The sequence below is a fragment of the Saccostrea cucullata genome, unplaced genomic scaffold (genome assembly GCF_032062105.1).
Source record: "Saccostrea cucullata isolate Sc308-1 unplaced genomic scaffold, CSIRO_AGI_Scuc_v1 ctg869, whole genome shotgun sequence".
Taxonomy (NCBI): domain Eukaryota; kingdom Metazoa; phylum Mollusca; class Bivalvia; order Ostreida; family Ostreidae; genus Saccostrea; species Saccostrea cuccullata.
Genome location: NW_026928190.1, coordinates 160,398 through 181,643, shown reverse-complemented (window position 1 = coordinate 181,643; position 21,246 = coordinate 160,398). Strand labels below are relative to the sequence as shown.

At 33.1% G+C, this 21,246-nt stretch overlaps 1 protein-coding gene and 1 long non-coding RNA gene across 2 annotated transcripts; both read right to left on the bottom strand.

Moving 5' to 3' along the window:
* Nucleotides 1-4,831: 4,831 nt before the first annotated feature.
* LOC134276706 (uncharacterized) lies at nt 4,832-6,470 on the bottom strand. The gene is made up of 4 exons (XR_009994109.1): nt 5,711-6,470; nt 5,376-5,428; nt 5,060-5,166; nt 4,832-4,885 (listed from the first exon to the last, which is right to left on the bottom strand). It is a non-coding gene; the product is annotated as an uncharacterized LOC134276706 (long non-coding RNA).
* Nucleotides 6,471-14,064: 7,594 nt separating this feature from the next.
* Nucleotides 14,065-15,953, bottom strand: LOC134276705 (uncharacterized). The gene is made up of 2 exons (XM_062758966.1): nt 15,818-15,953; nt 14,065-14,648 (listed from the first exon to the last, which is right to left on the bottom strand). The coding sequence occupies exons 1-2, from the start codon at nt 15,873-15,875 to the stop codon at nt 14,266-14,268; spliced, it is 441 nt and encodes a 146-aa protein (XP_062614950.1). The 5' UTR covers nt 15,876-15,953; the 3' UTR covers nt 14,065-14,265.
* Between the last annotated feature and the right edge of the window lie 5,293 nt (nt 15,954-21,246).

Genomic DNA, 21,246 nt, shown 5'->3' with positions numbered 1-21,246 from the left:
ATTTAATAAGACACACTAAGCCACTGACATAGAAGCCTCACTCGCCCACAAGCAACAGCAAAAGGATCGGTCAGAGACACCACCTTTCTCTTACTTGGGTATCAAGATCTGCAACTTACTGCCAGCAAAGCTCTTTCAGACCACCCTTTTATTGTTCCCCAAGTATTTCCACAATAGATGTCCATGCACTAATTATTCAAGTTCAGACTGTGAAAAATACAATAACCAAAAAAATCTTTTATATCATTTGGTTATGTCAATTCAAATTAAGGAAAAAGTATCACACACAAAGCAGCTTAAATTTGTTTCCAATACATGTAGCCCATTTCTGTTCCAACTGCTAGGCATATTGCTTGATGATTGTAACTTAATCAACATATCCTCATTAAATCAACTTTACATTAGAATGCCAGACATTTCAACAGTGATATTTTTAACTTTGCCTTAAAATATCAAGGATGAGCTCTGAAACATGCACATATTAAAGTCCTGTATAAACATATGTACAAGTATCTTAACAAATTTTTTTAAGCCTTAATTACAATTCCATTTTAATGAAAAAGATTCTCGTCATAAGCTCTCTTACTTCAAATGGAAGGAAACAAATCAATATTTTACTCTTGCAATTCTCATTACTCTGCCAATATTAATTGTAATATTTATTAAAATCACAATTCACGGACACCCCTTTTTTACTCAGAAATGTCTCTACCTCATTTGCCTATTCTATTTTTTACATCTATGACTCACTAAGCCACTGACAGAGAAGCCTCACTCGCCCACAAGCAACAGCAAAAGGATCCGTCAGAGACTCCACCTTTCTCTTACTTGGGTATCAAGATCTGCAACTTACTGCCAGCAAAACTTTTTCAGACTACCCTTGATTGTCTTATTTTTTTCCACAATAATGTCCATGCACTTATATTCAAGTCAGACTTGTACATATATGTAATATATAAATCAAGATAAAAGTGTATGTGATTGCATTAGTGTTGTTACGATAGTCGCCGACTATCGAAAAATCGTCGTTTAAAGGCCCAGATCGGCGACAATCGATTGTAAATATTATCATCGATAGATCGCTATATTTTGCAAGCCGTATTTTTCAAGCTGATGAGGTTTAACTTTTATATTATACCTAAGGGATGTCACTCTAATCGGCGGTAAACAAAATGGCGAGCGTGCGTGGTGAAGAGGTTGACGCCGAATTATATCCATATCCTGGTGCAACACGACCTAAAGTTTGGATTTTTTGGCTTTCGGAAAAAGGGCGATGGGCCTCCATGCAAAAATAATTTACAGATGGACTCGGTTATTTGTAAATTGTGTAAAAAGTCGTATGCCAATAAAGATAAATTGAAGTTCGCGGTCACATGTCATGGAATTCTACTCGTGCTGAATGAATAAATTTAACCTATTTTAATAGTTCAAATTATCGATTATATAATCGATTGTGTTCTTCCGATTCAATTTGATAATCGATAGTAAAATTTGTCCGATTTTACAACACTAGATTGCATACTACACAATAAATCAATAAATGTTTAAACAATAAAAAAAAACATAACAGTTTTAATCTATAATCAAGCATCATAGAAAACTTTCACTGTCAAAAAATTGCAACACAAGGTATATTTTTCTTATATAACATTGAATGTGTCAATTAAAAAGTCAAGTCTAAAAGTCTAAAAAAGCATCAAATTTGTGCAAAACAGTAGCAACTCAGATATGTTTCATCTCTAATAGCCCATCTCTGTTCAATTACTACATCCATAGGTTTGACTCTTTTAGATTCTTTATTTGTCCTAGTTCTTCTTATGCTCTGCCTTTTAGAGTGCTTTGATTTGAGAGTGGCACTTTTGGTGTCCTGTTCTTTGAAGACTTTCTCACAATCATCAGAACGCCACGTCAGTTTTCTAATTTCATAGATAGTATCATCTTTAGAATCATTTTTTGTACTATGAAGACGCAATCAATATTTAAATCTGCTTCTTCCTGCTTTTTCCTCTCTTCTTGCCAAGAGGTTTTCAGCTCTGGAGAAGCACATCTGGCTCCTAATTTCTACAACAAACATAAAAATAAATACCTATTTGCCTATACATACATATTATATGTGTGCTTCTGGATTTATGCAATTGCATATATTAACTATTACACAAAATCTGAGTTGATTGTAAAATTATCAATTGACCTAGAGAAAACACAGCTCAATTTTAAGTAATTAAAAAATTTACAGAAGACCACAAAAGACTATGCCATTTTTTCAAGTCTGGGTAATAAAGACAGATACTTAGCTATAATTTCAGGCCAGTGAGCTACAGTTGAAGCTAGTGTTGATAAACATGTAAATTGGGGACTAATGATTTTTTTGCCATCTTCTTTTTTGAGTATTTTACCACTAGGCCAAAATAAAATTATAGTTTGTTTGGAATTGCCGCCCGCCTCATTAAAATACCACCCGCTCAAAAAATTTTATTGGCAAAATATTAACAATATTTTTTTTATCATTTTATCGTCTTACATTGTTTAGTAAAAGTTAGTTCGCTCATCGAAATAGCTTTTTAAAGTCGGGTTTGAGCTCACAATAATTTAACAACTCGGGTCAATAAAACGCTTTCTTCATAGTATTTATGATATAGCGATTATAGGTGGCGATTTGACAAAATAAAAGCCGCCAAAATGTCAGACCATGTTGGAAACATTCAAGCGTTGTGCTGAAGAGCAGAACATTTATGCATCTCTATAAAAATAAAAGGTGAATAAAAAATTAAATGGAATGATACATCGATACCTGGGAAGAGCTATTGTAATAGATTGCACATTGAAGTTGATAAGTTAAGTCCGTCACGTCGAAAAAAATGATCGTTCAGTTCCCACATCCCTTAAAAAATTATATGGATGAGAAATGTTTTATCCCAAATACTAAATGTTGTCTGTCAGTATGACAAGTCTTTGAAACGTAATGTTAAAATTGATGCATGGTGAAAACTCGAGAACATACCAAGCACCCCCTCCCAGTTTTCCACAAAACATCCCAACTATTCCTAAGAAATTGTGTGTGGTTCAAACTGTTTGCAAGCGTTGTCTTAACAAAGGGGTAAATTTCAAAGAGAAATACTACGAAATAGACTGATAAAAGTATTGTTTAATAAAAATTCTTAAAATAAACTACAAGTTTGATGCTGAAATTTAACTACATGTATTAATAAATGAACAGATCTTAACATCTAAATGAGATTAATATTTGAGTTCCGTTCTGTGTATATCTTTTTTTTCCAAATCGGACCAAATAATATTAATTAAATAAAAAAAGAGGATAATAAATGGAAATCACCACTGTTCATTGGGATTTTATTTTTTTTTATCATTATCTTCAATTTGAAAAAAAAAAAATAAAATCCCTCGCTCCCTCCAGGGTCTGAAAACCCCCAGGCGGCAATTCCAAACAAACATTTTTTTAAGGATGGCCCTATGTTTACCTGCTTGACATTGAACATGTTGAAGTGCACTTTTCTCTGTTCCTTCACAATAATTCTTTCATTTAGCAGCAAGATACAATGAATGAAGTAAAAAGCTGTAACAAACAAAGTATGAAAAATTAATAACAGGTATGGCTCTCCGTACAAAGAATATATAAAAAAGGAGAAAAAATATACAAACAGGGTGTACTTATGACTAACATGACTAAAGCAAGAAAATAGCATTTTAAACAATGAAAAAGATTCTATGTGTCATTTAGTTAAGTGAATTACATAAAAAAAACATATAGATATGTATAGATCAAATTTATAAGACGACAAAATATGACATGAAACATACATAATGGTACCGTAGTCCGAGCACATGGGATTTGAAGATTTACAAAGTTTACGAAATTGCAAAGAAAAGCATTTACAGCATTTAACATATAAATAGTGATGGGGAATCGGAAAAAAATCATAATCGATTATCGGTAATAATCGGCTGGGCATAATCGATTAATAATCGATTATAATCGAAATTTTGAACTTCAATAAAATTAATATAGAAAAGTTAAAACTTATTCAGATTTCTATCAGACTTTTACATAAAAAAAACATTTACTTACATAAAATTTTCAAAAATTTTAATTGAAATTTCTTTTTTAAAAAGTGGAAAATAATATTTTGTCTGCTTTAAACAATATAGGACTATTGAAACAGAACGGGAATTTATTTTTTTTTTTTTATAAAGTCCATGCAATGGGTATTTTACTGATATTAGTCCCACCTTTCATTTAATACATGTACGTATTTATTTCTTAAAATTAGTTTTGATTAGTTAAAATTGCAAGTTGTAAAAGTAATTATCCTCATGTTAGACTTGTATTTATGATTATAATTACGTTTAAAGATTGACTAGACTAATTATGTTTTCCTTTACTTGCAATATTACCGTTTCCTGGTATTAGTCTAACCCCATATTTAATCATGGCGGTAAAAGTATCAACAAGACACGGGATCCTTTCATGTTTTCAACATTCATCACTACTTTTATGCTCTTTGCACTTGGATTTGGTAATAAAATTAAAGTTTGACAATTTTATTTTTTGTTAGCGATGTCGGCGACATTTATTTTATAATCGATTAGTAGCATCGAAGAGCTTCTAACGACCGACAATCGATTGTCGCCGACAATCGTTCCATCACTACATGTACATATAAAGACATATATATCTATAGTTTCACCCCAGCAAGCCACAGATTTTGTGGAAGTACATGTAAATTGGGGATTGGTGACTTTTCGTCATTTTTTTTTTGAGCAATTTATGAATGTATTTTACCTGCTTGACCTTGAATATGTTGAGATGTGCATCCCTTTTCTTCGAGTTCCTCCACAACATTTTATTCATTTTAGCAGAAAGATACTGTTGATTAAAAAAAAATATGAACAATTAAAAACAGATATGGCATTTCATAGAAAAAATATACAAACAGATGTATTTATGATTAGAGCAAGTAGATAACATTCATACAATAAAATCCTTAAATGGTGGCAGTCTCATACACAATAAGTTGTACAACAAATGATTAGTACGTACCTCATACTGGGTAGCCAAATATCTGGTTAAGTCACTTTCAGAAGGAAGGCTCAGCAAGTTCAATGTTGATCATTCCCATAGCACTTCAAACTTTTCTGGCACAATATCTGAAAGAACAGATGTATCCTGCATGGTTTTTTGTTCAAACTAGGATTAATTCTGATGAATGTAATAAAAAAATGAAAAGTTTATAGATGACAGATGAATACCAGACACAGATCAGAAAACTCGCTCTGGTCTTAAAATGGCTCAGGTGAGCTAAAAAATCAACTCATGTGCTTTTATTGATCTTATCAGAAAATTTAAGAAATCTTACCTTTGTGTTAATCTTCATACTGCTTTTGTCATTTCTTGTGATCATTTAGATTCCTGTAAATAATGCATGCATAATTGTGCATCATAGAATATGATAGCTATTTTTAATAATCATGCTTATTAAAGTATTTAACATAAGAAAACTTATGCATAGCTCAGAATCCATTGCTTTTTGTATTTTTAGGATAAGGAATTAAGTTCATCTTGTTCACTTGGTATATATAGCATTTCAAGTTATTGCAGTGTTTTTATAGTCTTATGCTAAAAGATACAAGTTAATAAAAACATTGTTAGGCTATTTGTGTTAATTGAAAATTAGAGCTGCATGGTTCTCACCATTTTCACAAGCTGTCCACATAGCCGGCACTGTGGGGAATCGCCTCAGGCAGTCGCACAATCCGCTATTTCACAAGCTGTCCACATAGCCGGCGCTGTGGGGAATCGTCTCAGGCAGTCGCACAATCCGCTAGTGCTGAATATGATTTTGAGTATGCATTAAGAAATAAATATATATTTTATTACATTGTACAACATACTCTGTAAATGCTGAACAGAGGAACACTAAAATTCTGGAACCAATCCCAAACGAGGAAATTCTGGTTAAAATCCATCTTTATGAGAGATGTTTAAAAGTGTTAAATAATAATTACAAAATTTAAATAGCGCTTGCCCAAACGTTTTTACTGCCAGGCATTTTATGTGTAGTGCCTAGAACAGTAATATTATCAGTAGCAGAAGCAATTATTCATTCAAGGACACATGATAAAATTTCGTACATTGTAACTTGTTCCTACCGCTATACAGGGTCGTAATTGTCTTCATCTTCTGTTAAAACAGAAATTCCATCCAAAGTTAATCATGCTTCTTCTTTTCGTGTAATCTCTTTCGCCCCTTTGTCCCATACAACATCATGATGAAGTTCAACATGGCTGCTCGGAACACTCCAAAAAATTGAATTTCGGCGCGGTGTGTTGTTTTTAAATTAATTGCTTTTTGAGCCCGACTTCGATCCCGATGTAATTGTACTACAGTAGTAGTCGATAGGGAGAAAACAAAGTTATATTCCACAGTTTTGAAAAATCTACATAAGGGTTAAATAATTAAAAATGAGAAATGAATAAATTAAAATAAATAGGGTGCCTAAATATTATTTTTCAAATATGTTTCAACATAAGTTTACACTAAGTATAAAGAATTATTTATGACATATCTTTATACCAAAAATATACTTAAACTTTAAGTATAAGCATATTTACTTTTACATGTCGATATTATTAAACGAAACGTATAATCTTCTTAATTAAACTATATTATTCTCGACGTATTTTGCATTAAATATGATTATACTTATTTGAAAACTGTAGTTAATTATATCACAATATATCTCATGAAAAATGTACCGTTATACATAAATTAAATTCAAAACAAGGAATTTACTGGAGTAAACGAATTTATTAAATTATATTAAACGCGACTTTTCATGCAGTGCGTCCAATACGAATCAGGGACGGAGTAAACGCGGACCTCAGTCTAAAACATCAGAGGTGGGATCAGGTGCTATGGAGGATTAAGCATCCCGTGCCCACTCGTCACAACGATCGTGTGCTCATTCTCGTGAAAAAATGGAAATTCTCTACACAATTTCATTTCGTTTGTAAATAATGGCCTAATAATATCAAATTGTTTGTCAATTAGCTTGACTCGATTTAGAAATTTTTCATAGGTATATAGATCATACTCTTCCGTATCGAATCATCTGAAAGACATCAACCCCAAAGCAATAAGGGTATATTGAGCACTACTTAATAGAGGGATCTAGAGGTTGAAAAATTGAAGTCATCACTTATATCATAAATCTTGACTGTAAGGTAACCATTAACATCTTTTTCAGGTCCAAATATGTTAAAACTTCATCTATTGTAAGAAAAAATACCAAGCTATTTATTATTATCCAATGTTATTAGATTTCAGGAACATGTGTCAACTCGAAACGAAAAAGTCCTGAAAATTAAGCTCTGCATGATTGCTGCTCTTTCTCCTTCTCTCTTTTTTTTCTTAAATTTCTATTCGACTTTTTTTCATGTTTTTATATTACTTTGTCTCCCTGGCTTCTTTATCGTCACCCCAGATAAATGTTTACAACTGGTATAGTAAGGATCTTGTTGAAGTTGAATGTCACTTTCCATTAAATGTGCATGGACACAAATTTGAAGTTAATATTTTCTGTATAATATCACTTATATACTATAATAGCATTTCATACAAAAATATCTGAAAAATTTTATTTCATTATTTTCGGATGGGTTTGATTGACACATCTTATCACTCTTATAAATTTTACTTTTATTCTCAATACTTCAATTTGGAAAAGTTGCAATCTTGTTGAGTATTAATGAAAATATTAAAATTTTAATTCGGGAAAATAATTATATTCAGAGTAGAAATGTTAGAAAGCAAAACTCCTTCACAAGTATCGTCATTCCGAGCTAAGTGTTGTGTACAGAGTTAAGCAAATTGAACACACCCGTGAAACGTACACAGTTTTTGTAAACAGGGCACGAGCTCTGTTATTGTGTTTAACGTTCAATTGTTAAAGTCTGTTCACCACAATTGCAAGGACTAACAATTTACTGTGTGTATGCTTTGCTTTCGAACATTTCTACTCTGATTTTTCTGGATTATAGTTTTAATATATTTCATTTTATCATTTATACAGAACAAGATTGCCACTTTTCCTAAGTATTAAGAATAAAAATCAAAATTTGTTAAAGTGCAAGGATATCACTGTCAATCAAACCCGTCTAAAAATTTGAATTTTTATAAATTTTAGATTAAATAAGATGATTTTTAATTTATTTTTGTGTGAAATGCTATTTAAATATATATGTCATAATATTATATAGAAAATATTAACTTTAAACCTTTAAGCAGGTTGTGCAAAAAATAAAATGTTAAGTATACAAAGAGAAGTAACTCCGAGAAGTGAAAATGTGATATTCAGTGTGCGTCGTTGCAAACCATGGATTCTTTTTGTCCATTTTGTTTTCAAAATAATTTTTTTCTTAAATTTAGCCTCTACTTTTTAAATATATTTACGGCTTCTTGTGTGTAAATTATACTTTGTAACTGAACTAATAATTTAAATCATAATGGAAAGAAAATTTAATATTCAAATTTTGAAGAAAAGCTAGGGAAAATATAATTAATTTTGACAAATTGATACAATTTTAATACAATATAATATGCAATATAATTTTGTCTTAATGGAGCATAATAAAAGTGTTGATTCATTCTTTGTATCCTGTAATCTAAATTTGTTAAAGCTATTCTCAACAAATAAATGCATGTCTGATGGTATGGTCGAGTGATGGAGAAAATGAAATGTGGATACTTGAAAACTTTTAAATTTGAAATCACACATTTTTACCGAAATCGATGATATCGCTACAGTACGAAACGTGTACGACTTTTAACATCTTATACGACCATTTCCCACGATAAGGATTTTTATCATCAAAACAGTGGGGTTTTATTTTTATTTAAATAAAAATGGAACTCAGAAAACTTACAAAGTCATTGGTTATTTACAGTCAGAATTAATTTGTCAAAAGAATTCTTACGTACACACAAGTATACACCTGTACTTCGAAGATGATATTAAAAAGATGTTTGAGGTTCTGATTGGCAATATCTATTTTTGGGAGACAAGGCTTTCTAACAATCTATTGGCATTTCCATGGGTACTAAATACGTCCCGTAATAATCAGACATTTATGTGTAATCATATAATGCAGATTTTCTTAAAAATTTATACATGAGAAAAGATAAGACTAGCTTTGGCCTTCAACTCGACACTTAGATATATCGACGACATATCATCAATGAACAATATTTAGTTACTTCTATTCATATATTGACTTTATAAATTCCAGTGAACGTGAGATAAATTATATAAGAGTCAGACACATTATGATTCATTTTTGGATATTTTACTAGAAAAGGACGTGAAATCCTAACAATAAAACTTGATGATAAACGTGATGACCAAATTTTCTATCGTCAACTTTCCTTTTTATGTAGTAATGAACCCTTATCATCTCTACACGGAGTTTATGTCTCCCAGTTGTTTCGATGCACAGGAGCATGCTTTAGTGTATACATACGATAAATTTCTAAACTGAGACAAACTTTTGACAAACAAGTTTATGAAGCATGGATATCTACAGTCTTGTTGAAAGTCAACATTTCCAAAGTTCTAATCACAGACACCCAACGAATGGATGGTGTAACCCCCATCCCCGCCAAAACCCCAGAGACTAGGAAAATATATATTATTACACAAAAACTTATCAAAATTCATAGAATTCTTAGACAATCATACCTATATCTCGATATCTGATACTTGTATCATTTTCCGCTTTTAATAAGTTTTCGAAAATGGCCCTTTGCGGTTGAATAGTGTTACATGTAACAAATGGAACTGTGAGCACCGAACTCACTAAATGATATACCTCCCCCTCCCACATGAATATAACGGCAAAGTCTATGTTTTGTTCTGGGAGACCTAAGAGTCGGATCAAAAAGTAAAATAGGTGGTGTACAATTGCCTTATGTAATAAAAAAATCTGTAAAAATATCAAATTTATTCAATGGTATAGGAGGAGTTGCGGATAAGAGATGGACAATTGAAGCAATATGAGCTGCATTTTTTGAGAATTTTATTTTGCTGGTAAAATATGTTATTATGATTAATCTGTATGTTATCTAAATCATTATGATCAATAAAACCTAAATAAAGTTTAAAAATGTGACACAAGAAATATTTCTGTATAACTGAATATACGGTATTATATAAGAAATCATTATTGTACAGGACGACAATAATTCAATTTTGCTTCAATCAAAGCGTATAAAAAGTTCTTTCATAGCAAATATAAATAATAGAAGTTAATAAATGTTCTATTTTTCTGTCAATAAAATAGTTAATTACAAATTTGCAACATTTTTTTCCGTCAAACATGCAGCGCATATTTATATTGCTTTAAATATCATAGAAAGAATGGCGGTGTCCATGTTTTGCTATGGGAAACCCAAAAGTTGTGTCCTATCAAAATATAAAATAGGAGGTCACAAGGACACTATGTAACAAAGATTTTGTGAAAGTCTCACTAAATTTTATTCCGTGGTATAAAAGGAATTGCGGATAAGAGATGTAGGCTTGCTTTTGTGTGGCACATGCATGTATGCGTTCCGTCTTAGGATTAGTCTCAACACCATCAAATACACTGTAAGTTGAACACTGTGGTCCTGTAAGTTTGAAAATGGACAAATGGAAAAATAAATTTATATTGGACTGCTTTAAGTTTAGAAAGACGTTTTACAATACATGTCAACCAAAAAAAAAAAAAATGACTACACGACAAGATTATATTTTAAGATAACTCTATTCATCTTTAGTCTTAAACTTTACAAATGTGGTCACTCCCTCAGCCTTGAAAACCCTCATATAGTGTCAAAAAGGAATAAAAACGACTTACTCTTTAAATATTTAAAATTTGAAGGTCTTATCCTAACTATTTACTTTCTTTATCTGTAGGCCATTATATCAATTTACATCTACATCATAGTTAACCTTATATACACAATATCAGCATCGTCATTGGAGGTAACCCACGTGTTATTAACCTTTACCATTCAACTGGTTCACAACTAGGTGTATCAGTACAAGTGTACTCTTTGAGTGATCGTAATTCCCTCCTACGAATAAGAAGCACCCCATCTTTTATAAAATGGAAATTAATATATACTCTAAACACTCTCTAAAATTACGTGCTTGTATACTTGACAAAATTAGTTAGGAATCATATCTTTACACAAGAAAAATATTTCCATACCTATGAGTTTAGGTGACAAGAAAGCTTCGGAAGTTTAAAAAGTGTCATTCACGCGATTCTATACTGAGTTACTCGTGTTTGATAAGTTTTGCGGCCTTTGCTCAAGAAAGTGCGTGGCATTAAAAGGGTAAGTGGAACAGTAGGAGCACAGAAGTATCAAAGAGGGTTTTCTTTTTAGTGAACATAAGAAAGTTTCAGTATTTCTAGCCAGAACTGACGATAAGACGCTTTGAGGAGGCATGTGAGCATGGACTAGTGCTCCAGGACTGTGGGGATGCTGGGAACTGGAAAAACACAACGTCATGTTGCAAAAAGACTTCATGTTTCCCAAAGCGTGATTCGCCGTTTATACTAGTAAACTTGTAATAATATTTACAGGCAGAAAATTTATAAAAGAAAGCTTAATCGGGACGTCCAAGGTGTATTCAATCCGTGGAGACCGTTACTTAGCAAATGTTGCAAAAAGGCACCACTTCTAAAGTGTTCTTTGATACTGAGCTTTAGAGAGAAATACAAGTAGACGGATTTCTACTAAAACAGTTCGAAACAGACTTTATGAAGCAATTTTCAAGGCTTTCCGACCAACTGTGCATCCTATGTTAAAATTAGAGTATTTCAAAAACTGACTACAGTGGGCAACAGGACACATATACTGGCAATAACGTCATTGGTTTTCTGTTCTCTCCACAGATGAGCAGCGGTCTTGTTTTGACCTCCATGATGGCAGACTTGTCTGGAATGCAAAAGGGAAAGGATTTGCCGATTTTTCATTTCTAAGCATGACAGATTAAATGGAGGTTCAGTGATGATTTCGGCAGGCATAAGCAGGGTTTAAACTTAACGCTCGCCCACTCGCAAATTGCGAGTAAAAATTGGTGTGGGCTCATAAAATTTGTAAGTTGATCGCCCACGTGGCGAATAAAAATTCTGCAGGGGACCGAATTCATTCCCAGTCCCCTTACTGAAAAACAGACATTTTATGCAGGTTTTTGATTTAAAACTACAGAAAAATGAAATAAATCACAGCAGTATGGTCCTATTGTTCGTAAATATTCTTCATCTTTTCCATTTAAAGTACTAAACGATTTGTGAAATTCCCTAAAACGATCGTCTTTTTTCCTAATCCGAATTTCCTCCAACCCTCTGTAAATGGTTGATACGTGAGAGATATACAATTTTAATAACTCCCAACTACTCAGTCATATGAATACTAAGTGTTTTCACCTACATGTATTTCAGATATGTTGTAGTTAAAATATTTAACCTAGAAAATCTTATTGTGTCATTGTCAATTTATCAGTTGTAGACATGTACCAAGGCTACGTATTTATATACATGTATTACCAAGTAAAAAAAAAAGATAGTAAAATTATTTATTGAATGCAATTTCATTTCCTTTGATTAAATATTTATATGACATCTGATTTTTTATAAAGTAAGAACTCCAATTTTAAACAGATGAATTTCTATATGTATTTCATTTGTATCTACTTTTTGTCCCAAAATCTATGCTTTTTACAAAAAATCACAGAGACTGTGGGCTAACAAATTTAACAGTGGGCTCCTAAATTTGAAATGTCAGGAGCCCACATGGCTCGTGGAAATTTCAGTTAAGTTTAAACCCTGATAAGTGTTGGCATTGAAGGCTTCCTGACAGGTTTAAAATGAAGGTATGATATTCTTCATCCCATCGTTCGACCTATTGCAGATACTGGGAAAGAGAAATTCATCTTAATGGACGAAAAATGATCGATCTCATAGATTCAGAATCGTAAATGAGTACATTGAAAGTGAAACAGCTCAGCTTATAGACAAAACAAGTCGTTTTCAGACCTGACCTGGAATATGCATGGGACATTCATTAGCAAGGCATTTCATCTCGTATAAAACTCCCCCAAAATCGACAGGAGATTCAGGCAACGTTGCAGGAGGGATTACAACAGCTCGATCCCTCGGGCTAGCCTTGCAAGGTTGATGGGCAGTAAGGTTTGACACCATGGGGCGTTTATTGCCTCAGAGGAAGGTCATACAAGATATTGGCAATAATTTTACCGACATGATTTGACTTTTCTGGAAAAAAATCCTTATTTTCATGTCTACACCCAACATGGCGAAGTTTAGATTGACCGTAATGAACAGTGGATAGCGTGTGTTTAAACAAACATCACTTCCATTGTTTGAATTTCAAACTTTGAATATAAAATATGATACTAATGTTTAAACTGTATTCTGTTTTTTAGAATAACGTATATATAAAACATATATTTTGATAGGATCCATAACTTTTTGTCCAGTATATTTTAAGACTTTAAAAGTGCCCGTTGGGTCATTCGCGCAAGGCCAAGAGTCCTAAGTCAACATGTTGTCGTTGGACGTCCAATGGAAACATGTTGACTCAGGACCCCCTGGCAATGGACGTTCAATGGGGACGTGTTGACTCAGGACCCCTGGCAATGGACGTCCAATGGGAACGTGTTGACTCCTGGCACTACAAGAAAATTGTTTGGATGATATTGTTCACAAACCCATTGCAACAAATCATTGTATCAATTCCATGAAATGTCATTATTAACCGCAAGGGGAAACAAATTCAGACAATGTGACTTTTCTCATGGTAAGAAAAGTCCGAAAGTCATTCTCGCATCCTCCGATAAGACTCACTTTATAGAGGTTAGAAGCAAAATAATCGTTTTCATAAAAAAGAAATATTAGGGAAAGCCCATATCTAGCCATGAAGATACCATGGTACATTTAACCTTGTGCCCTTAATTACTAACGAAAAAAAAAACCAAAATCTGTGGTAAGCATGATTGTGATTTTAATATGAAGCATATTCACAGCTCGCAGAAAATAAGTTACATTTAAACAAAGACATTTAATGTCACCATACGTACAAAGGAAATGATAATGAGTGAATACATCGTATTCATAACATAAGTTACACTAAAATGCTGCCGTAGTCGTGAAACCATTGAAAAAATATGGCGGATTTGATCCTCACTGTCCGTATTTAGATCTTGCGATGTTTATGCAATTATTACGAACTTCTTTGTCCGTATACCTCCGTCTACACAGTCGACTTTCGTTAAGAAACTGTTCTTTGTTCAGACAACAATTTTCAAACGATTGTAAGAAGTGAAAGGCACATTGTGTGGATTTGGAGATTAATAAGTCTATGTTTCTCAAAATGGTGCCGCTTCTGGAGAATCCGCGGGCGGCGTGAACACTGTTAAACTGGCTGTTCCGGAGACTGCATGACATTGAAAACCTGGCTGTTCTTTCTCCCACCCTGCAGCATCTCTCCGCCGTCGGTCTAAATCTTTGAACCACCGGCTGTTCGCTTTGCATACGCTGCATGAATGGAGGAATAATGGACTCCACTGAAATTTAACAGTGATACATATTAGCACGGAAAATTAGAATTTGAAAACACGATTTGTTCTGACTAAAATACCTTATTCTGCATGATTTAAACATGCTTAAATTGTTCTAACTTTAATATGATTCGTTTAAGCATATGAAGTGTCCCTGTTAGTTTAGGAAATTGAATTAAGTACATTCTTGAATTAGGAAAATATCGCAAAATTATTGCAATTTAAATAAGAAGGACAATTTTAATAAAATTTGCATTGACTGGTGTCACAATTATTTAGGTTTTTTCTCTTATTTAGTAAAATGTTTTACCTATCTTAACTGAAATAAACTTAAATTTATAAAGGTTTTAAGGTATTCAAAAGTTCGTTTTCAACTTTACACATAGATAACCAGGAAGTGATGAATTTGGCAAATCTCTAAAAAGTTATACAACGTTATCGAGAATAGTCATGGCAATATAGAGAAAGCTTTAAAGAGATACAGATTAACCTGTTAGAACTTTTTTCGGTTGACTCGGTTTACAAATAAGATATGATCTATGGGACATTGGTATAAGCGTCTTTGACGGGATTACAGTAATAAGGTGCGAATGCCTCGCGTTAACACCCCCTTAAAAGTCGCCTTGGACCATTGGTCGTCCACATCGGATGATTGCTTTCGTAATATCGCCTGATTTTTAAAAAAAATATTTTGTGGTAATTTAAATGAACTGGGTGGTTTTATTTTTTCCCTATATTTTTTCAAAGCTTTGGAAAATTTAATAAACATGAAATACTACCGAATAACCTGAAGTTGGATTATAAATTTTTTTTTTTAAACTTTTACTTAGCCTGTAGTTTGATAAAAACAAATTCATTCGTATCTAATGCACTTGAAAATGGATGGACAAAAATTCTAAACACTTTACAGTGTAAATTAAGTAAAATACAGTCATGCATTTATTCATTTGCTAATTATTGAATTCACAAACTAATACCTTTATTTTAATTATATACAGAATTAAAAAGATTTAGGTTAAAATATTTTATCTTTTCACTGCTGTTAAGATATAGATCTAAAGTACCAAAATAATTTTTTTTGTTCTATTCTGTGCTTTGTCATTTCAAATGATTTGTAATTTAACAACAAAATTGACAAAAGAAGATATAAAAATCCTTCAACTTAAAACACATACCTGTTAGGGCGAGACATGACAGAATTCCAAGCCATGGGAAGAGGGGGTTCTTCATCATTAACGGTCTATGTTTAATTACAAAATGCTTTAATTAAAATGTTTAAAAAACAATTCTTTGATCCGTTAATATACTATTCCTTACCTATTTTATGGGAGTGGTGACCTTGTCAATCAATTTAACTGACCAATGAGATTGTTCCATTTGGGTCGCATGCTCCTCGGACGAGAATCGCATCATTAATTTACCCCCTTGATGCACAAATAACCCCAAATATGATTGAATGTTCTAAATCGTACCATACCTTTCCTCAATTTTTATTAAAACCGCTGGAGGCTCTATGTTGTTTTTTTCTTTATCTTTTCTATTGTAAGGTTTCAAAAATAAAAAAATAAAGTAAATAAATAATAAGAAATATCATTTGAGTTGGAAAAATGGAACGGTTCAATTGCATTTGAATTGGTTTATCGGAATCTTTCCATATACTTTTTTATTCACTAATGGATTGAAATAAATGTTTGGTCATTTTGATTGAAAAAAAAATAAATAATGGTACTTTCTAACATACAGTATTGAAATTTATTTTCAGGATAGTTTTGTTGACGGAAATTAGGTTAGGAGAGATATAGCAATTTTATCACATTATATTTATATTATATCTGATAATGACTGTTATTTACCTGACCTAACCTAATAAAGTCACGAAACCACAATTTAAAACAAACCAATCCCAGGGGGCCACCTCGTACAAGCTGTTTTGAAAATCTGTTTTGGGAATGCTAATCCTCGTGTAATGTTGAGCAACCTATTTAGTACCTTACGTGTTCTCCAGGATATCCTTAAATTAGTGTAGTGATATAATTCTTTATTGAATTATTAGTGACTTAAAGAAAAATAATTCTGAAAATTTAACGGTTTAAACGAGTCTGATAGAATAGATATAAAGTAAAAAGAAAAAGAAAAGAATGTTTTACAATAATGTATCGTCAGATTATACAATTTCTTTATAGAAAAATGTCTGAAGTTAGAAGATATTCACAATCAACACTAGATCATTCTTAAGTTTAAAAACATTAATATTTAATAATGAGGATATAGAGCACTTTTAAGATGAGTGTATATAAACTATCAGCAATGTTTGGATCTGGGGTATTTGTGACCCATACCCACGTGTACTGACAAGATCACAAGATAATCAGAAGGAATTCGTTTATCAAAATATACTACTAAATATACAACATAAAACTGATTAACTTGCTCCCATTTTCCAAGCCACAGTAATTGCCCAAACTTATTAAAACAAACAAGAGATCCTAAGGCCTTAACAGTCACCTGAGTATATTGTAACGCGTTATGGGAACCATAGATTGCATATGGAATGAAACAAAACAAGAGCACCTCAAAATTAGATCTTTTCACACAGAACACATATGAGAAGTTTGAACGTCATAGCAAACACCATTTAAAAGTTACGGCCAAAGTAAAAATTGTGGTATTTTTGGTAAAAGTAGGTCAAACTCCAAGGTCAAGAGGTAAAATTTGGTGGTACCCAAGGAAAGGTCTTGTCACAAGGAATACAACTGTGAAATATGAAAGTCATTGCCCGCCCCATCCATTCAAACATTATGGCCAAGGGTTAAGTTTTTGCGGACTGTCAAACAGACAGCTGGACGGAGGGACATGCAGGGCAAAAACTATACACCCTCGAAACTTCTTTTACGGGGGCTAAAAAGCAAGATGTGTTTATGAAACACTAATGTCCCGGTATGGCAACATAGCGAAGATTAGACATTTCTTAAATGCAATATATTGATACCAATGCAAAGTAAGGTCTTCTAACAAGAAATATAATTGTGAAATATGAAAGCCCTAGCACCATCTGTTTTAAAGGTTATGGCCAAAGATAAGATTTTGAAAGGAACTTCAAACTTCAAGGCCAAATGGTCAGTACGTGTTGTAATTGGTTTACTAAGAAAGGTGTAATGTCACAAGGATTACATATATGAAGTAGTCCCTAGTCCTAACCGTTCAAAAGTTATGGCCAAGATTAAAGTTTTTAAAAAGTAGGTCAAATTCCAAGGTCAAGGTCAAAGGGTCAAAGTTTTTTTGATATCAAATGGAAGTTCTTGTCACAAGGATTAAATATGTGAAGTTTGAAAGCCATAGTCCTTACCCTTCAAAGGTTATGGTCAAGGTTTGTATTTTAAATGTAGGTCAAAGTCCAATGTCAAAGGGTCAAAGTTCTTGATATTCTATGAAGGTTCTTCTCACAAGGATTACATATATGAAATATGAAAGCCATAGCCCTTACTGTTAAAAAGTACGGCCAAGGTTATTCATAATTAGGTAAATCTCCAAGGTCAAGGTAAAAGGTCAAAGTTATTGGTATCCAATGAAAAGTCTTGCCGCAAAAAAATAGATATGATGAAGTATGAAAGTCCTAGTATCTACTGATCAAAAGTTATGGCCAAGGTAAAAATTTAGAGTTTTGTGTAAAAGTGTGTCAAACTCCTAGGTGAAGGTCAAATTTGGTGGTACCCAAAGAAAGGTCTTGTCACAAGGAATACACATGTAAAATATATGAAAGCCATAGGTCCACTAAATCACATCGTCAGAAACCCACGGTATCTCGTCTTTACTTATAACCCGGATGATAAGTGAAGAAGGGATCACCCATGGGTTTCCGACGATGCTAAATCAAAAACCATAGGCAAGGTTAAAACTTTTGCAGACAAACAGATAGACATACATACGCACGGACAGACAAATACTATATACCCCGAATCTTCCATTACGGAGGCATAAAAAATACCCTACTATACATTAGAAGAGAGAATTAAAGGTATCTCATATAATGTATAGTGGGGTAATTTTTTTGTGGGGTCATTATTTTGTGTTTTTTTTTTTTTAGATTTGTTTCCTATTGTACACATGATAAATATGTTTATTGAATATACTTTGTGAAAAAAAATGGCCAACAAGCCACGGGGTTGAATATTGTGGTGGTGGTGAGAGAGAGAGAGAGAGAGAGAGAGAGGGGGGGGGGTCCTGTCTACAAGAACCTGTGTAAAAAATCTCTGCCACCTCTCCTTGATCGAATTGAATAGCCGTTTCCTTGCCGTTAAATGAAATTTTATATATACGAGTAAACTATGCAGGGATCAGGTCTCTTACTCTTATATTCAGTAATACCTTTACACTAGACACGTCTTTTCTGTCTTTCCAGCACTTAATTCGAGTGTAGTCTTACAGATTTACTGTATATATTGGTTGAATATAGCCGCCAACTGAATAAAATATGAAAGAAACGGACAATAGTCATGCTCATAAGTCCATAAACAATACAAAATAGAAGCAGGGCAAACATGAACTTCCAAAACATCAGAGGTGGGATCAAGTGCCATGGAGCAGTGAGCATCCCTTGCCGACTGGTCACAACCGCCATGTGCTCCTTGTGCTTCTGGAAACAACGGGAAAATTCGTCGACAATTCAGTATGCAAATAATGGACTAAGAATTAGTATAAAAAAAACGTCAGTCATCATTTGACCTGACGATTAATTGTATTTGCTGACGAGGTCATAGTATCGATCAAAGAACTTCCGAAATTATTTCTTTGAACGAGACTGCTGATTTTCTTGTATCATCAACTTGTTTGTCAATAATTTAAATCGTTTCAGAAATTGTACGTAAAGCATACTCCTGCACTAATTTTCAGAAAAGGTTATTAATGTTTTTGAAGGGAAAGATGGGAAGGGAAGTCTATAATAATTTAGAAAACGGGATTTGCTCATGATGGGTTAGATATAAACTTTTACGTTTTTGTTATATAAACATGAGATAAGATAATAAAATATCTTGCTAGATTATTACATAAATAAATGATTTCAGAATGTCATTGATGATGAATTAGGCCACTCACATTCAGGTTGATGACCTAAATCTTGTAAAAATGCGCATCTCGCATCCCATCCCGCAATAACTCAAAGAAGACACTTCGAACACACGATGGGTACCTTTGAGAACATACTGGAAACCATATGTAGGCTAAATGTTCTATTTTTTTTATTCTGAATTCGGAAAGTGTCCGAAGAGAAAATACAAAATCCAGATATGTTAGATTGGTTTGACTGAGATCATTTTCAATGACCAAAGTAATTCAGATAATATTTAGGTATAGCTGCATGTAGTACATTGGAAAATGGGGTTACTGGTATGTATTTGTGTGATTGTGTCCCCTGTTGAACTAGTTGTTTATAGTAAGTACTCTCGGAGTATATCAACAACCTGTTTATCTTGGATAGTGCTTATCACCAAGGCCAATCCAATATAATCTACGTCACAGTTACCGAGGTTAACCGTAACAAGGACGTACTTGGATCACTGAATTACCCAACATTCCGATGTTATACTTATCACTTGCAAGGGGGACTTAATGTAAGGTGACATCACACCACCCATGGTACCAGCATGATTTTCATATACATAATGAGAGAAAAATCAAGGCCAGGTCTAGAAAATAAAAAAAGAGGCTCAAGGGTCTTAACAGTCACCTGAATATAATATGTAGCTTACATCCATGTAACGGTTGTAACCCTGTAAAGGATCGATATGGAATGGAATTGAATAATCATGTGATAGACTGAGAGATGAAGCGTGTTTCTTTACGAAAAAATTCAAGAGACATTTGTGAAACACTTATGCCCCAACCCCCTTTTTCTAAGTCCAAGGGGCATAAATATTTTCTGAAAACGATCGATCGTACCCAAAACAAAACTTGACCTTGATATTCTCATGATAAATCTGTATACCAAAATTCACTTCTGTCTGTGCAACTTCTGCAAGGAAAATGAACAGCAACTGCAAATAATCTGAATTTTTCTAAGTCCAAGAGGGCATAACTCTTTAAAAAAAAATATCGATCGTACCCAAAACTGAATTTGAATTAGATATTCTTAAATATGTATACAAAAATTCATTACAGTATGTGCAACCTCTGCAAAAAAATGAATAGGAACTGTTGGTGGACTGACCAACCCACCAATAGACAAACATCAAAAAAGCATTATACCATCCCTTCTTTAAGAGGGGGGGGGGGGGCATAAAAAGAAAGAGGACAATTACACTACACTTATATATAAGAGAAATTACACTTCATAACACAAAATAAACTGAAAACAAGCAAATTCAAAGAATTGTGGTCCCCCGCTTTCGGTCTCTTTGTGGCTGAGATGTCATTTTTTTGACAAAGGGTCAAAGTTCTTGGTATCCAATGAAAGGTCTTCTCACAAGGATTACATATGTGAAGTACGAAAGCCTTAGTCCTTTCCGTTCAAAAGTTATGGTAAAGGTAAAAGTTTTTTTATAAGTACGGAAATCTCTAAGGTCAAGGTTAAAAGGTCAAAATTGTTGGTATCCAATGAAAGGCCTTG